This window comes from Paroedura picta, chromosome 18, assembly GCF_049243985.1.
Source record: "Paroedura picta isolate Pp20150507F chromosome 18, Ppicta_v3.0, whole genome shotgun sequence".
In the NCBI taxonomy this organism is placed as follows: domain Eukaryota; kingdom Metazoa; phylum Chordata; class Lepidosauria; order Squamata; family Gekkonidae; genus Paroedura; species Paroedura picta.
Window position 1 is genome coordinate 14,005,290 of NC_135386.1, and position 17,190 is coordinate 14,022,479.

General features: G+C 49.9%; 1 protein-coding gene across 1 annotated transcript in view; it reads left to right on the forward strand.

The window, feature by feature from the left end:
• The first annotated feature begins 201 nt into the window (after positions 1–201).
• The window catches only part of PCSK6 (proprotein convertase subtilisin/kexin type 6), a 91,899-nt gene continuing 74,910 nt past the window's right edge, over positions 202–17,190 (forward strand). Inside the window, exon 1 of the mRNA XM_077317465.1 lies at positions 202–499. Coding sequence (XP_077173580.1) covers positions 332–499 — 168 coding nt within the window. The 5' untranslated portion in view covers positions 202–331. The remainder of the gene's footprint in view (positions 500–17,190) is intronic.

Consider the following 17,190-nt stretch of genomic DNA (forward strand, 5'->3'; position numbering starts at 1 on the left):
TCCCTAACTTGTGCGCCACTGGTACTTGCCGGAGCCGGGAAATGCAGGGAACTCCCGCCGGGGGGCGCCTCTCGCGAAGCCCCTCAGCCGTCCAGGGCGAAACTCCGGCGTCCGGGCGCCCTTTGAGCCGAGCCAGTGGCAACGGAGGCCGGGGCTGCTGCGCTCCGCCTCCGCGGCCGCCTTTAAAGGCGCGGCTCCCCCCACCGGCCGGCACAGGCAGGCAGGCGCCCGGCGGCCACTTCGCGCTCCTGCTGCCGCTGCTGCCGGCTGAGTCGTCCTCGGCGCCGCCTCCTGCCTGCCCGCCTGCCTGCCTGCCGTCGTGCTGCCCGCCATGCGCGCCTGGGTCGGGGCCGGCCTGAGCCTGCTGGCGGCGCTGGCGGCTTGCCTGGCCGCTCGCCCGCGGGCCGTCTACACCAACCACTGGGCCGTGCGGGTGCTGGGGGGGCCCGGCGAGGCGGACCGGCTGGCCTCCGCCTACGGCTACCTGAACCTGGGACAGGTGAGCACCCCGATGCGAGCGGGCGGGGAGGGGGGTCGCCAAGGAACAACTTTTGGCGCAAGTCCCGACCCCCCGTAGGGGTAAACGTTGCGGATCCGGATTAAGGATTTTTTGGGGGGGGGGGGATTGAGGGAGTCTCGCTGGAAGAGCCGCGGCGATCCCGGCGCGCTGAGACGGAGCCTGGCGGCGCGCCCTGCGCCCGTCGAGGTCATCGGATGCGCGGCGACGCCGGGCGAGGAATCGCCGCCGGCGGGGAAAGTTTCGCGCGGGGCCGCGCTGGGGGAAGGCGATGGATCGGCGCCGCGGGCGGACGGGGAAGGCGCTGTGGCGGTGCCCGGAGCAGGGCTCGGGCCGTGGACTGCCAGGGGAGGGAGGGAGGGGGCTCGGGGCGGCTGCCCAAATTTCGCCCAGGACCCGCGCTGGGCTCCGGAGTCGGGTGCCCGAGGGCGGGATTCTGCAAGATGCTCTTGCTCATTGAGCTCTTTCTGAAAAATCACGGTTACCTGGCCTGGGGAGGGGGTTTCTGAGTCTTTCTGCCAGCCCGGCTTATGTTTTCATCAGTGCCCTGCTTTTCTTCCCCCTAAGTGGCTCACCCCGCTCTCCTCTCCCTCCTTTTATCTTCCCAAGGTCCCTGCAAGGTAGGCTAGGTTGAGAGAGTTGGGGGAGCTTCCGCAGCAGAGTGGAGATTCGAACCCGGGCCTCCTGCCCCGGTTGCTGCACCCAGCTGGCTGGCACCAGAAGTTGGTATGTCAGAATCTCAGCACTGAGGTGGTTGAAAAAGAAAAAGAAAAAGGCAGGGATGACTAACTAGATGCAAGGTTTGGGCGTGAAGATTTGCCTTCTCCATCCTCCCTGCAGATCCCTCCGGCTGCCTTGGAGGGGTCTCCACTCCCACCTGCCATTAAATCGGTGACTCCGGTGCACCCGGCTGATGTGGGTTTACAGCCTCCAATCTCCTGAGTGCTCATCCGTGCACGCCTGGCCCATTGCGCCAATGAATTCCCAGCACCTTTCCCACTTGCGCTTAATGGTCCCCTCCGAATGGTTGTCGTTGCCGAGACCGGAAAGAAGCAGATGGACCCGAAAGAGCGTAATTAGTTAGCTAAATCAAGACAAGAAAGTATCTGCGGAGGGCTCCAGGGGAAACTGCCGACTGGGAATTAATCAATATTTAATTTTTGGGCTCAATAAAACCAACCCTAACAACTTAATACCATTCATAAGGTGGTTTATCTAGTTTGCCCCTGGCAGGTCTCTGGGTCGGATGGATTTGATTTTTAGGTGGGTGGCCTTTGAGGATGGGGGAGAAGGGAAGCTCTCCCGTGCAATTCAGAGACCTTCCAAGCGAGTAACTGCCTAGTTTTGCCAGGGAAAGACCGGGACTCTCTGAGTTGAGGCTCAACCCTGTGCAAATTTTTGGTAGTTACTCGCTTTAGGGAATTAATTAAAAGTGGGCGGCGAGGATTGTTTTGTGTGGGTGGCAGCGGGAAGAGAAGGGTGATATTTTGGATGCAAGAGCAAGACTAGCAGAGGGTTTGCTATAGGGCTTCTTCGAATGCAGGGGGGAGCTGGCGGGGAGAAATGGGACTGTGGCCAGCAACCGGGAATTTCAGAAAGCGGCTTTGAAATCCCTTGGTGGAAAGAGGGGTCCAGATTTCATGGCTTTCAAATCTCTTGCTAGCAGATCCTGTTGCCCCCCCCCCCCAGGCCTTCTTCTCCCAGCTGTGTGTGGAGGGATCAGATCTGGATGCTCCCAGTTGCTGTGACCCCATGAATAGATGGTCCCACACAGATGGGCAGGGATCTGGCCGGCAGGTAGAAGACCTGTTTTTTTTTTAATGCCCACTTCTCATTACCTGAAGGAGTTTCAAAGCAGCTTACAAACACCTTTCCCTTTTCCCTGTCAGGTGGGGTGGGGGTGAGAGAGCTCTGAGAGAACTGCTCTACAAGTACAGTTCTAAGAACTGCAACAGGCCCAAGGTTACCTAGTTGGCTGCATGTAAAGGAGCAGTAATGAATCAGCCCCAGTTCTCCAGATTAGAGTCTGCTGCTTCTTAACCACTGCACGTCACTGCCAGGGGATGACGGGGTTGAGCATGTCTGAGCCAACATGTACTTGGAAGACTGAAGTAAGATAATGGTCTCTGTGGCCCCAGTTGGAAGGGGGGGCAGCCCGAGGGAGGAAGAGGCCAGAGTAGATCCAGGAAGCTCCGGAGGGAGGCTCCTAGGGTGGGGGTTAAAGGCTGTGACACGGCACTCCCAGGGGAAAGATGTGGCATTTGCCGTCCTGTAGTAGAGGCTGGGAAGGAAGGTGGTCTCGGGAGGCTAAGCAGGAGGCTCAGATCTCAGGAGGCTAAGCAGGCCCAGTGCATGGAAGGGAGGCCACCCAGTAAGACTCCACAGAGGATCCTGCTTGCCCTGATAGCCTCTTGCTGGGGTCACCATCAGCTGGCTTCCACTTAACAGCCCTTTTCACACAGACACACACACACTACAGAGGCTGGGCAAAGTCAAGCCTTGCCCTGATGGGACTATAAAGGAGTAAGCCTTATAATCACCTGCAAACACAGGAATCACTTCTCATATTGGATCCATCATCAGAGACAGATTGTGCATTGTGCTGGGGGTTGGACTAGATGACCCTGGAAGTCCCTTCCCACTCTGTGATTCTGAGAGGCACACAGTAGGATTCTCCGATACCTTGTGGAGGTTGATAACTTTGTGAACAGGAAATCTGTGCTATGTATCTTAAATATAGCACTCTATATGTATGAATTCTAAGTTATCTATTAGGAACAAGAAATATTTGTTGGCTGAGAATTCCACTGTTATGAGCACCTTGCAGGACCAAAACTAGCCAGAACAGACTAAATTAGTAAGCAGATATGCAAGCAAAGAATATCGTAGAATTCACGCAACTGAACAGTGATAATGGTAGCACTAATTTCATTTTATTTCTGTTTGCATAGGTTAAAAAAGAACAGTTGAAAATTGTAAACATTTGTTAATTGTATCTGTGTGTACCTTTAAGTTAACCTTTGATGAAGATTTGTTTGATCGAAACATGTTAGGTCAAGGTCAAATTATTTGGCGTGCTTGGCGTACGCACTTAGATGTTTTGTGTGTGCCAAATAGACATTCATTTATGGTTTTTGAACATTTGAGCTCCGGTAATAAACAGGTTATAGTTTTCTAAAGTTGTCTTTATCCCGGGGTAGTCAAACTGCAGCCCTCCAGATGTCCATGGACTACAATTCCCAGAAGCCCCTGCCAGCGAATGCTGGCAGGGGCTTCTGAGAATTGTAGTCCATGGACATCTGGAGGGCCGCAGTTTGACTACCCCTGTCTTTATCCCTAATCTTTTGGGTTCTCACCTGTACTTCAAGTTGGGTTTTTGTTTCCCTTTTTTATTTCCATGCATCCCCACATGAGTAACACAATTAAGATCCGTCTGCTCCGTTGGCAGCTGCTCTTGGTGCAACTTTCTCCAAAATCTCTACAGCCAATCATGAGCCTTGCTGGACAGAAATCCTGCTTGGCCCCGTTCACCACGCTGAGGAACCCCCAGTGTAGGCCAAGCCTCTGAAACGAATGCAGTTTGGCTGTAATTACGAGTTGAAAGTTATCACTTCAAACAGTCTGTTCTGTCAATGGTGAAAGTTAGTTATTCTGAGCTTTTAATGTGTAGAGTGTGAGTGTGTGTGTGATAGAGAGAGAGAAGTGGGGCGGCACAAAATCCAGATATGAATGATCTGAAAGGCCTAAAGAAGCATTTTTGTTGTAATGTTGTTGTAGAATGCTCATTTCTCACAGAGAGCATTTTTTTTCCCGTTATCCGTGGCAGACATCAGTTCCGACTGAAATGGTTTTCTCTACTTCGGAATAAGGACATAGGATGTGTTGCTTTTTTGGGGGGGGGGAGATCTGTTTTGCACCAAAGTAATCCTTTGGACTTGTGTGTTCAGCTTTTAACTCTGCAAGCAGCAGTCTTTATAGCACATAGCCCTCAGGACACAATCTCTCCTTGGCTTTAAGGCCTTTTGCAAAGGTTTTATATCAGCTGTAGCTGCTGAACTTGGCTTCTCTCAGGGCTTGCTAGGTATTTCCCTTCTGTCGTTTTTTGGTTGCAAAATTGCGTGCCGGGCTTAGCCTATCTTTCTTTGCTGCTGGTGTTTCTTTGTTTGCTGTCCAGAAGGCAGAGAAGTTCGTCTTACTCTGCTATCAATTCTGACTTGATTTTTTAAAATGTCAGCCCTCTGTCTCCCCCCCCCCCCATAATTGAACTGCCAGAGTCATGTTAGGTTACTGAAGCAACAAACAAAAAAATGGCAAATTGGGTGCTTCTGTTGCAGCAATGACCTATTACAGATTGTGAAGCAGTGTGGATGCAGATTCATGATGGGGTCACAGAGGTGACCTAGCTGTCAAACATGAAGTCACTTGGAGTTTATCCCCTCTCTGCTAATGTGCAGTTGGAGGCGTCCTCTGTATAATTTGCACATCCTGTGTTTTTGTCCTTATACAATCAGCAGCTTTAGCACTCATAAGCAATAACCAGATTTTACACCCCGTGTAAGGAATTGGATAGTGTCAGAAACCCCCTTGTATTTCTGCTGTGATTTAGTGCAGGGGTAGTCAACCTGTGGTCCTCCAGATGTTCATGGACTACAATTCCCATGAGCCCCTGCCAGAAAACGCTGGAACATCTGGAAGACCACAGGTTGACTACTCCTGTGTGTTCCTCTAGCCTGACCTGTATGCCCTGAGGTAACCCAGATGCTTTTGTTTGACACACAAGGTCAATTTCTTGCTGTTGTATTTCATGCATACCAACCTTCCCAAACATTCCTTCCCTCCTCTCCCTGATTGCCCTCTATTTCCCTCCCCGTTTGTGTTCCTTAGTTCCCATGTCTTCACGTCCTTTGATGCTGGTGTTGTTATCTCCATATTATGACTTCTTCGAAGATTCTCACAGCCTGAGTCCCAGGTTTTGATAAAGATGATTGCACTTAGGTTTAGAAGTTTGAGGGTTCAGATTCTGGCTTATCTCTTTGTTGAATATTAGCAGCTGTGTGAGTAGTCTGCGTTCCCAGATATTCACCCTTGGGGGATGCTTCTGCCCTCCCTGTTTTCTTCTTTTTCTTCAGAGCTGAAGTGTTAATGAATTGCCTGGTTTCAGTTGGTGGCTGAGTTGCTAACTGAAAAGATGGCTTTTGACACACATACCTTACTTATTTTATTTCTCCACCCTGTCTTGCGCCATGCTACACCTGTCCAGTGCAGAGACATCCTGTTTTTGCAAGATGAGTGAGATGGACGACTAAAGGTTGCCAATGACAGAAAGGCAGGTTGGCAATGAGAGAAAGGCATCTTAGGCAGGTTTTCAGACTGTAGCAGTGATGAATGCTGGGCAACACGAAGCTAATAAACTTGATTTCTATTTAAGCTACAGCAGTGATTTGGCTGTGGCTACGCCTCAGGACCAACCCAGAGCCTTGGAAAGCTTTCACTCCTGATATAGAAGAAAAGGAGGAGAAGGAGCTTTATTCGTACCTGCCTTTCACTACCTGAATTCACTGTGTGTAAAATAAATTACCCCGGAGGTCCCTTCCAACTCTATGAATCTGTGAGTCTCAAAGAAGCTTACAAGCTCCTTTCCTCACCACACATGCCCTCTGAGAGACTGGCCCAAGGTCACCCAGCTGGGTGCATGTGGAGGAGCAGGGAATCAAACCCTCAGATTAATTCTCCAGATTAGAGCGCACCACTCTTAACCATGACACTGCACTGGCTCTCAGAAATAAAGAAGGGAGTGTGGCCAGATGGCTGGAGAAGTTTCGACACCCAGGTTTTTAAATTACTTCAAGTGGTGGTCTGTCAGGATCGGCGTATTCTTCTCAGACTGTGTAATTGTGGCTCTGAAGCTATAGTAAACAGTGCTTCCAAAAGTGCAAAATAGTCATTTATAAAGTGTCATAAAGGCAGTCATAATAGCCAAACAATATTGCAAATCTGTGTGATAATACAATTCAATAAGTGAGATACAAAAAATAATTCAGGCAGCAGTTAAACAGGTTAGTTCCCACTGAAGTCCAAATGAACAGGGGTAGTCAAACTGTGGTCCTCCAGATGTTCATGGACTACAATTCCCATGAGCCTTTGGCAGCAATTGTAGTCCATGTACATCTGGAGGACCACAGGTTAACTACCCCTGCAAATGAAGATCTGGTAGTCCCCTGTTTTGCAAGGTGGCTTCTATAGTGGATGTAATAGAAGTAATATTAACAAGTTCCTCAAGGGAATAAATTAACTTAAAAGAATTCTCCTAAAAATGAACTAATTTCTTATCTCAGTGGTGCTTTTTGATCCAGGGAAGGATCCCAAGGGATCCTGATCTTTCCAGCTGTTGGTGCCAGGGATTGAACCTGGCTGTTCACAGACATAATCCCTCCCGTCCAGGAATTAAGTTTTGTGTCCTGATGGTAGTTTGAAATCGTTGGCCTTCAACAGAAGTAACTTGGCAGCGGACTGCATAGTGAGTCTTTATAACAGGAAGAGCAAAGGGGGGGGGGTTGTACTCCGCTTTTTACTACCTGAAGGAGTTGCAAAGCAGCCTGCAACCACCTACCCTTCCTCTCCCCACAGCAGGCACCCTGTGAGGTAGTTTGCTGGCAGGGGCTACAATTCCCATGAGCCCCTGCCAGTGTTTGCTGGCAGGGGCTCATGGGAATTGTAGTCCATAGACATCTGGAGGGCCGCAGTTTGACTACCCCTGGATTAGAGGCTGCCGCTCTTAACCACGACACCAAGCTGGCTCTCGTGATGTAGTTTCTGTCTCGGCAGTGTCTTCTCTCTTGTTGTTGCTGCTGGGAGGAAGTGCCCCACGTTTCAGTCCTTGCTTGACCCTTGTTTGTTTCAGTTAGCTGGGTCTCGGAGGGATGAGTTCCTTCGTCCCATTTCGCTAGACGGTGATGAATGGCTTCTTCAGCTAACCCTTGGTCGGATAGGCCCGTTTCTACGGAAACGGAGCCACCTGTATATTTAGCGTACACTAATGGTAGCTTTGACAGGCCAGGGACACTTTCTCATTCTTGGGACCGGCTTGCTGGGGACATAAACAGGCCGAGCCAAGCGGTGCTGATCGGAGACTTGGTTGACATCAAGGCTGCAAAAAAAGGGAGAAAATGCAAGACTCCGGGGAAAGCCTGCTTGGATCAAAATGAGCTTGATTGCTTGTTTAGACTTCTTGCTGCTGCCAAGAATTGCTTTTGCGGTGCGCGTAAATATAGATAGCAGCGTGTCTGGTTGGCCGCTTTGCCAACATGGGTCTGTTCCTTCGTAGAAATAGGGTGCTGGCAGAAGCCGGCTTGGAATTCAGCACAGCACGGAATACTTTCCCTCTATTCCCTGTCTCCAGAAAATCAGTGGTCAAAGTGACCATTAGTTTAATTGGCCAACAAACTGAGGTATCTGGGGGGAGGGAAAGGTAAACAAGCAGGGGGCCTCGCCCTGTCTGATTCAGGTGCCTGGGGAGAGGACTCTCTTGATCCTTTAGGTATGTGCGATTTGATTCAGTCTGGCTGAAAAGTACCTGAATCACCTTAATTTGGCCGCAAACTGGCTGAGCTCGTTCTGAATTGCCATTTCCCAGTAAGTTTAAATGGCCAATCTCTCAAATCACCAAATCGCGATTTAAGCAAGTGGGCATTTAAACTTTAAAGAGAAAGGGTGGGGATCCTCCTTTTTGTCTTCCATGGGCGCTGGGGGGCTGAGATAGAGGCACCAAACTTACAGTGTAGCTGCAGGAGCCTCTCCTCAAAAGAACCCCCTGAGTTGCGAAACGATTAGACCAGAGGGTGAAATTCTAGGGGCACCCAAAGAGGTTGCCCCCATCCAACCTCCATTATTTCCTACAGTGAGAACAGACCAGAGAATCAGACCCCTGGTCCAATCTTACTTGCAACTTGGGGGTTCTTTTGAGGAGCTACACTGCATTTTGGGGCCTCTTCCTCAAATCCCCACCCCCACCCCAGAGCCTGGGAAAGACGGAAAGGGGGAAATCCCCAGAGCCTTGAATTGGTTTCATTGGTGCCATACAGATTAATCCAAACTATACTATAGCTCATTTGTCTGTTATGGTTTTTGGTTATATTATAAGGCCTGAAGGACTGTAATAATGAACTTTGAAGCTATAGATCAGGGGTGTCCAAACTGTGGCTCACCAGACATCTGGAGAGCCTGCTACATGTGATTCTCACAAATTGATTGGATCCAAATCTTGAAGTGCTGAAGATTTTCTCGCCAGCAAATCCATGGCACTGTCTTCTCATTTCTGTTGCCAGTTTCCGTCCATATAGGCACTTCTTGTGCCAGTGACCTGGCATCCCTGATGTGGCGGTTCTTACGCCAGCACTGCTGATCTCTACAATGGTGGCCAAGCCCAGGTGAACTTGGGTCTCGCTGTATGAGAGGAAGCATTAGGGGCAGGTTAGAATCATAGAGTTGGAAGGGGCCATACAGGCCATCTAGTCCAACCCCCTGCTCAAAGGTTCTAATAGTTCGAATAGCCTTTCAGGCTTGTACTGCACCAAGGTGAATGAATGAAGCTTCCTGATGCTGAAATCAGGCCTGTCCATCTGTTACAGCAGGGGGTAGTCAAACTGCGGCCCTCCTGATGTCCATGGACTACAATTCCCACGAGCCCCTGCCAGCGAATGCTGGCAGGGGCTCCTGGGAATTGTAGTCCATGGACATCAGGAGGGCCGCAGTTTGACTACCCCTGTGTTACAGGATTGCATTGGCAAGAGCTCTCTGCAATCTCTCTGTTGTACACATCTCCCACTACTCCTGTTGACCAGAGGTGCCAGGGATTAAACCCACGATTTTCTGTATACCACTGAACCACAGCCCCTCGTCGAACAGCAGATCCCACGGCAGAACTGTGACTCTTCACCCTGCCGGAGAATTTGCATGCATTCAGAAGCTCCCCTGCTAAAATAAACCAATCCTGTGGACCTGAACCCAAGGCCAAACCCCTGCCTCCTGATCTTTGCGGTGGCATGGAATAGTTCTTGGCAACATTGCAAAGGAAACTCTAGCAAAATGAGACATCTCCCTCCTGTGTGGCATCGTGCAAACCAGGAGAGGCTCTCCGTGTCGTGTTGCTGGCCACCTTGGGCTTTGGTGACTGCAGAGGCGGCCGAACCCAGCCGAAGCGCACACCCCTCGTTGAAACTCATCCGGCAGAGTGGCATCAGGGTCATTTTCTGACTCCAGATAAAGCTGCTTTGTATACGTCTGCCTGGTAAGTCAGATTCTGTAAGCCGATGACATTTGGGGTTTCGAGGAGTACCGTCCCCTTAGTCGCAGGCCTTTGGGGAATTGCGCCCAGAAGAGAAAGTGAACACGTGGCAGGGTTAATGCGCAGGGTCATGTGTACATAAAGGGATGCAAACAGTCAGCCTAGAGTCAACAATGGACAGAGCTAAAACCAACAAAACTTTGGGTTTGCATGTCCGGAAGGCATGTGCGAGCAGAACAGGGTCACCTCGGGAAGAGAGTGTGTGTGTGTTGCATGCCAGGGGGGTTGTGTGGTGTGGTCTTTGGATGCGCCCTGCTGTCTGTGGCTGTTGGGAGTAACGGATGTCACCCAGGTCCCCAGACTGTCCTTCTGGAAGGTATGAATCAGAGCAAAGGAGAAATGATCGAGATGGCAGATGAAACAGTAACAGGTCGCAAGGCAACACAGCAGCACGCTCTTTAGCTTTGGGTGATTTAGGGCCTTTATTTAGGGCCTTACTTTATACCCTGGTTTCTCCCCAGTGGGACCCAAAGCGGCTTCTCCATTATCTTTACCACAACAGCCCTCTGAGGCGGGTCAGGCTGAGACTGTAGATGGGCCATGCTTATAACTACCTCCGGGTAGAGAAAAGCGGCACATAAGAACCAACCTTTTTATCTTCTCAAATGACTCCAGCATTGATGAAGCTGAATTTTTGAGTCGTCGTTTCTGGTCGCTTCCAGAAGTCAGACAAAGTTCATCTGCGGGCCACAAACAGGTCCCACGTGAACAATCTGCATCTGATTGTCTCTCGAATTCTACAACCAGCTAAATTGATCTAAATGTCTCCGGCACTAATCTTTGCTCATTGACCTGGCACATTGCAACACTTGATAGCAATTTTCCATTCAGCAGTTCAGCTTTCTGCGCTGCTGGAGCATGGCACGGCCGTCTGGAGCAGGGGTAGTCAAACTGCGGCCCTCCAGATGTCCATGGACTACAATTCCCATGAGCCCCTGCCAGCAAATGCAGCACAGAGGGGAGGAGGGCCTTTCCCCTTGAGCAAGCAGCCGGGAATGTGGGGCTAAGGCGGAGGCGGTTTAGTTCCCTCATTTATTTCACAAAGTTTCCACCCTGCCTTCCTGCCCTCATTAGGGCCACCAAGGGGGCTAGCAGATGAAAGACGTGCATAACGAAAACGTGTCTTAAAAACCATTAAAACCAAAGAATAATGCATCCCAAAACATGAAGGTGCCGGTTAAAACGTGCGGGTGGAAGGGGGGGAGGGGGTTGCTGTGCCTGGAAACGGATTGCGATCTAGTATAGGCAGGCCAAGAGTGATCTGGTCCCAGTGACCTACTGCAGCCGGGATGGCAGCAGCACTAAGCGCCGAGGGATGGTTTCTGAACAGTTTCCAGGGCAGCCCCGTGCCCAGTTCCTTGCAGCAGTCTAGCAATAACCAGGGCAATGCACTGCAGCAGCCAGATCTTTTCTACCTGGGAAAGGCTAGAGTGGACCAATCGGCCAATGCTGCTACAGCTGGCACCTGCTTGCCCATCAAGTCCAAGAGCACCCCCAAACTACAGACCTGTTCCTTCAAGGGCAGAGCCAACCCCTGTCCAAAGTAAGTGATGTCTTTGGACCTTCTACTCCCCACTGTGACTTCTTCCATCTTCTTGGGATTTAAGCATAGCACCAGCCCTGCCCTGATTGGCTCTTTCAGTCGTTTGTCTCTGCTGGGTATTCCTAGCGGGGGCAGCGGAAGGGCAAGGGAGAAGGTGCTCAGCCCTGGTCCCGGAATCCTGCTTTGGGGACCGGTGGTGCCACACAGCCACAGGCCCTGTCGCTAGCAGGCTGGCTCCTCTCTCTCCGCCTGCAACATGTCCCAGTGGCCTGCTTCGTAGGGCTGTTGTGATGGCCACAGTCTGTGAAGCCCGATGCTTGGTCCATGTCCGGCGCCGATCAGCACCAGCTGCACAACGTGGGCAAACTCCTGTGATATTATGCTCGATGAAGTATAAACATATCAGCTTGAAATATGACAGATCGTAAAAAATCTGTTGTTTTTCTGCAACAAAAACTGTATTCCAGAAAGCAGCGGCTGCTCCTGTCCGTGTTGTGGATGAGAAGTCCGTCGGGGAGATCTTTTAACCTTTTTAATTTTCAGCAGTGGGGCGATGGAGGGGGGGGGGAGAATGCATATTGGGTCAGGGGTGTTGTGCTAATGACCCCCCCCCCCCGCATTTTCTCAGATCTCTCAACTTCTATTATTAATTACAGTTTCCTGTATATGTATCATTTATATGGGTCAGTTGATCGAATAAACATAACGAATGAACGGACTTTCTCAGATTGAAAACATTCTTCTGGAACTGCTTGTTTGAACACCTCAAATATTTCGGGGCAGCTAATAACGGCTGGGGGGAGGGGGATTTGGGGAGGGAAAGATTAAAATCTCCTCTCCTAGTACCATGGCCCTGATCCAATTTGCCTCCTTTCCCCTTGTCTGCTTCTAAATGAAACTGAAGAGGTTGTGTGGTCCACAGGAGACCCTGGCTTTCATCCTCGGCTTGTGTCAGGGGCCGCTGACATTCGCTGGCCAACGAGTCTGCGTGGCAGGTAAAAAGTGTAGCAGGGGAAAAAACTTTGGTGTATCGGAAGAGACAAGGCAAATTCCTTGCCGACAGTGTAACTCAGGGGGGAAGGAACAGCATTTCCAGCCGGGCTGCAGATACAATTCTTGCAGATGATACGGGATGCTTTTCTTGGTTGGCAGGGAGAACTTCCTTGGAAGGCTTCTCCTTCTCCACATTAAAACCAGGAGCTTGTCAAGCATCTGGGCTTGAAACAAACTGTTTCCAGGGATTATTTTTATTTATTTTGCCTGGAATCCCCCCCCCCCTCCATGGCCGCATATTTCCTTCTGCTGTTTTACGAGCAACACACTGAAAATTATGCGTTTAGATTTTGCACAGGAGTGGGTGGGAGGGTGGGGGGGGACGCCGACCATGCGTCACTCTTCGCAGGGGGCGGAGGACGGCGGGCGCATCCTTTGCATGCTTGCTTATGAATTTAAATGATGCGACACATGGGATCTCTGGGGATTGCAGATTAGAGCGAGATTTAGAGTTTGGAACTAAATGAACATCATAAAACAAGAGAATGTAAACTGTGGGCGGGGGGGGGGGGAGGTGGATTACTGCAGGCACAAATCACTGGCTGACAAGACTGGGACTCACGTTGGATTGTGTGTGTGTGTGTGTGTGTGTGTGTTCGTGTGCACAGCAGCCGGACTAGCCCAAGTTTGCCAAGAGTTCGGAAGTGGAGCAGGGCTGGCTGTGGGCTGTCCTTGGGTGGGAGGCCACCAAGGGAGGTTCCATGTGGCTCAGCAGAGGCAGCCAAAGCCAAGCCGCCCCTGAACGTCTCTTCCCTTGAAAACCCCGTGAAGGGTCACCGGATGTCAGTCGCCATTCGGCAGTGCGCACGTGAGCCTGCGCACATGAACATTCGTAAGAAAAGCGCTTGATCTCGATTGATCGAAAAGGGAACGCTAAAAGTCAACGACTGCGGTTAGGCGAGGTAGTTGTAAATAGATGCTGGATGAAAACGGCACTAATTGAAGGGTGTGGGTTATTCTATACAGGGGTAGTCAAACTGCGGCCCTCCAGATGTCCATGGACTGCAATTCCCATGAGCCCCTGCCAGCAAATGCTGGCAGGGGCTCATGGGAATTGTAGTCCATGGACATCTGGAGGGCCGCAGTTTGACGATCCCTGGTGTAGGATTTCCTTTTGTTTCTTTATAGCTATTCCCCAGAGTGTTTGTGCGTCTGTTTTCCCCCAAGCACATAACCTATGGGGTCCAGAAAAGGGTGTGAACACCGCTCCCCGCCCCCCAGCTGCCCTTGACTGATTCGGACCCTTGGAGTTCAACATTTTCTATTCCGGATGGCAGAGATTCTCCAGCGAAGAGGGGTCTTTTATATCACCTGCTATTTCAGCCATTCTGGGGCTGGAAGATATGTGTCTGTTGGGACCCTGCTGACTGAACAGATGAAAAACTCTTTTTGTCACTCATCACGTCATTAATAGCCATGAAGTTCGGCCTTCGTCAAAGGAAAGAAAAAGACAAGCATGTCATCGTCCTTTTGTGTGTGTTTCAATTAATGCGTTCAAGGTGGGGGGAAAGAATGCAGGTGCTTCTCTTGGTCGAATGTTCTTGAAATCTGAGTTGGGTACATTTAAAACAAGGTAGGTTGAGTCAAGTTGGTTCTAACCGAATAAGCCAAAGGGTGAATGTGGGACTTTTTGCATGCAAAGCAGATGCTCTACCTCTGAGCCACTGGTCATTTGTGGATCTCATAACTGCCACAGCTACACCGTTGTTTGGAGTGGTGACTCCCCTTTTAAAGATCCTTAGTCCTGTTCTGGCTGAGCAGAGTCCCTGCAAAGTCTGCTGAGTAAGCTACGAGAAAACCAGCTTAGAGCAGAAGGTAGTTAGAAGCACAGGTGCCAGAGAGTACAAGATAGAGGCCAAAAGGTAAACATGGTAGTTGCAGGACTTGGGAAGTAGATCTAAGTGGATCTCTGTATCTTTGAGCAGAGCCTGATGTTTGCCTGCCACTTCTTCGTCACCTCACAGCATTTAAAGGACTGGTGCTCTGGCTTGGGACCTTGGGCTGGAATGTCACTAGATGCTCAAAAACAGTCTCTTCCCTTTGGGCCTTAAGAAGAGACCTAGATTGTTGGCAGACGTTTTCAGAGCCAGCTTGGTGTAGTGGTTAGGAGTGGTGGCTTCTAATCTGGTGAGCTAGGTTTGATTCCCCGCTCCCCCACATGCAGCCAGCTGGGTGACCTTGGGCTTGCCACGGCGCTGATAAAGCTGTTCTGACCGAGCAGGAATCTCAGGGCTCTCTCAGCCTCACCTACCTAATAGGGAGAGGAAAGGGAAGGCAAATGTAAGTTGCTTTGAGCCTCCTTCGGGTAGAGAAAAGCGGCATATAAGTACCAACTCTTCTTCTTCTGACAGAGCAGTAATATCAGGGCTTTCTTGGGCTCATTTCCCTCTCAGGGAGGGAAAAGGGAAGAAGATTGGAAGCTGCTTTGAGACTCCTGGTAGAGAAAAGCAGCATATAAAAACCAACCCTTCTTCTGACAGCTTTTCTAAAAGTTTTTCACCATCCCAAGGGTAGAGTCTAGTAATGCTTTCTTGGGAGTTGTCTCCTTGTTATGGCTGTGGGTCTGTTGACTGGCTGCAACAGTGTTTCTCATACCGCATGCAAGGACTTGTCCTGTGTTCCTGTCTCAAGCTGGGACATGTGGGAGCCTGTGTGCCCTTTCAGGGCAGGCTCCCCAGCTCTGTAACTCCCCGGTTCAGTCCTGGGCATTACCAATGAGACAGACTCCAGCAGAAGAGAAAAGGGACACTTCAGAGTGTTGCTGCCAGCAAAGGAGATGAAACCATGGTCTTTTCCCCATGCGGACTGACTTGTGCACTTTCCCCACTGCAGTGGAGAATATCACACAGTGCTAATGTAGCAATGGGCCTTCTACAAGACATATTTCCTCGCATTTCCCTTGTGCTCTAGCTACTGAATCTAACGTTCCACTGTTCCGATTGTTAGGTTCTCCAAACTCTCAGATTTTGTTTTGAAAAAAGTTCGTCACTATTCCCTTTTATTACGGACACATGCCTTTCCCTTTATATCTCCACACAAAAAGCGGCTAGAAACTTACTTTAAAAAAGAAAGCTGAAAATTCAGAGAACCCAGGCAGCAGATGGCCATAACAGTATTTAATTTCCACTTTTAGGAAAGCTGCCCTTGTAATGGGGGGGGGGGAGAGGGAATGGCCACTGCAGTGTAGTATGAAGGAAATCATGGGAGTAGTTTAAACTTCCTCCCAAACTTTGCAATAAAGTAAGACTCCTGGGAGGTGCATTTATGCACCACAAAGCGGTAGGGAAGCAGGAAGAAAATGACCCTGGGACATCCAACGCACGTGGCCAGGGTTGCTAGGTGGATCCTTGGTTTGGCTCAGATTCAGGCTTACTCACGTGGAATTGCTGGCTTCTTCCCTTCCCCCGCCCCTATTTTTTGGGACATGGGGTTTTTACTTCTCCGCATCCTGCAGACTAAATATAGTTGTTGTTGTTGCTCAGCTTATTTATAGCTGTCATTTCCCAGCAAAGAGAACCCCCAAGTCTAAGAAAGAACCGAACTCGCTTCTGCTGTCCTTGCCAGATAGAAATTGCATTCTGTCTGTGGCGATTACTTGCAAAATTTATCTCGCGTTTAAAAAGAAAAACCAAAACTTTAAAGGACTACTGTGAGCCCAGGATGCGTGAAATCGGCAAAACCCAGCGGATGGATAACTTTGGTACAAACTTCCTACACAAGGAGCATAACACGGCTGCTTTGGCAGATTTTGTGTCTTCTTTTTTCATCCAGAAAAGACATTGTGGAAGGGTGGAGGCAGTTCACATTGCACAATTTGGATTTTTTTAAACAAAAGAAGTGGCCGTGTTTTAACTTGACCAAGAAGTCACCCTACCCCCTGCACTGAGTTAATTCCTGATTCATTCTTTTAAACATTAAAATTGCCAGCAAGGGAGCCGGAATTCTAACTCCTGCGTCTTCCCTTATCTGAAGACCTTGAATGTTGCATCTGCAAACAGCAGCCATTGTTTCCTTCTCAGATCATTGGCAGCAAATGCCTCAATTCTAGCAGGCTCATTTCTAGCAGATCTGCTTCCCAGTTCTTTTCTCTCTGAGAGTTCTGGGGGCATTTTGGGTGAGGCATAGCCTTTCTGGAGCATCGTTTTGTTTTATTCTCACTCGTAAGTCAGGCAAATGCTGGAAGGTTTTGAGGCTGGTGTCTGGGGAGGATACAGCATTACGTCCAGATGATGCTGTAGGAATTTCCCCGAATCTCTATGCAGCGGTGGCCCAGCTGTGGCCCTTCAGATGTCCATTGATGACAATTCCCCTGAGCCCCTGCCAGCACATGTTGGCACAAATTCAAATATAATTTAATATAGCGTGACATAGTTTAATTTAAATGTTCACTGTTTATCAATGTAAAATTAATAGTATGAGTCCTGTTGCTACCTGCCCTCAGCCAACCAGGAAGGGCAGGCTACAAAATTGTTGTTGTCCATGAAGAAGAAGAGTTGGTTCTTATATGCCGCTTTTCTCTAACCGAAGGAGTCTCAAAGCAGCTTCCAGTCACCTTCCCTTTCCTCTCCCCACAACAGATACCCTGTGAGGTGGGTGAGGCTGAGAGCCAGTTTGGTGTAGTGGTTAGGAGGGCGAACTTCTAATCTGGGCAGTTGGGTTCGATTCTGCACTCCCCCACATGCAGCCAGCTGGGTGAACTTAGGCACATCACAGCCCTGATGAAACTGTTCTGAC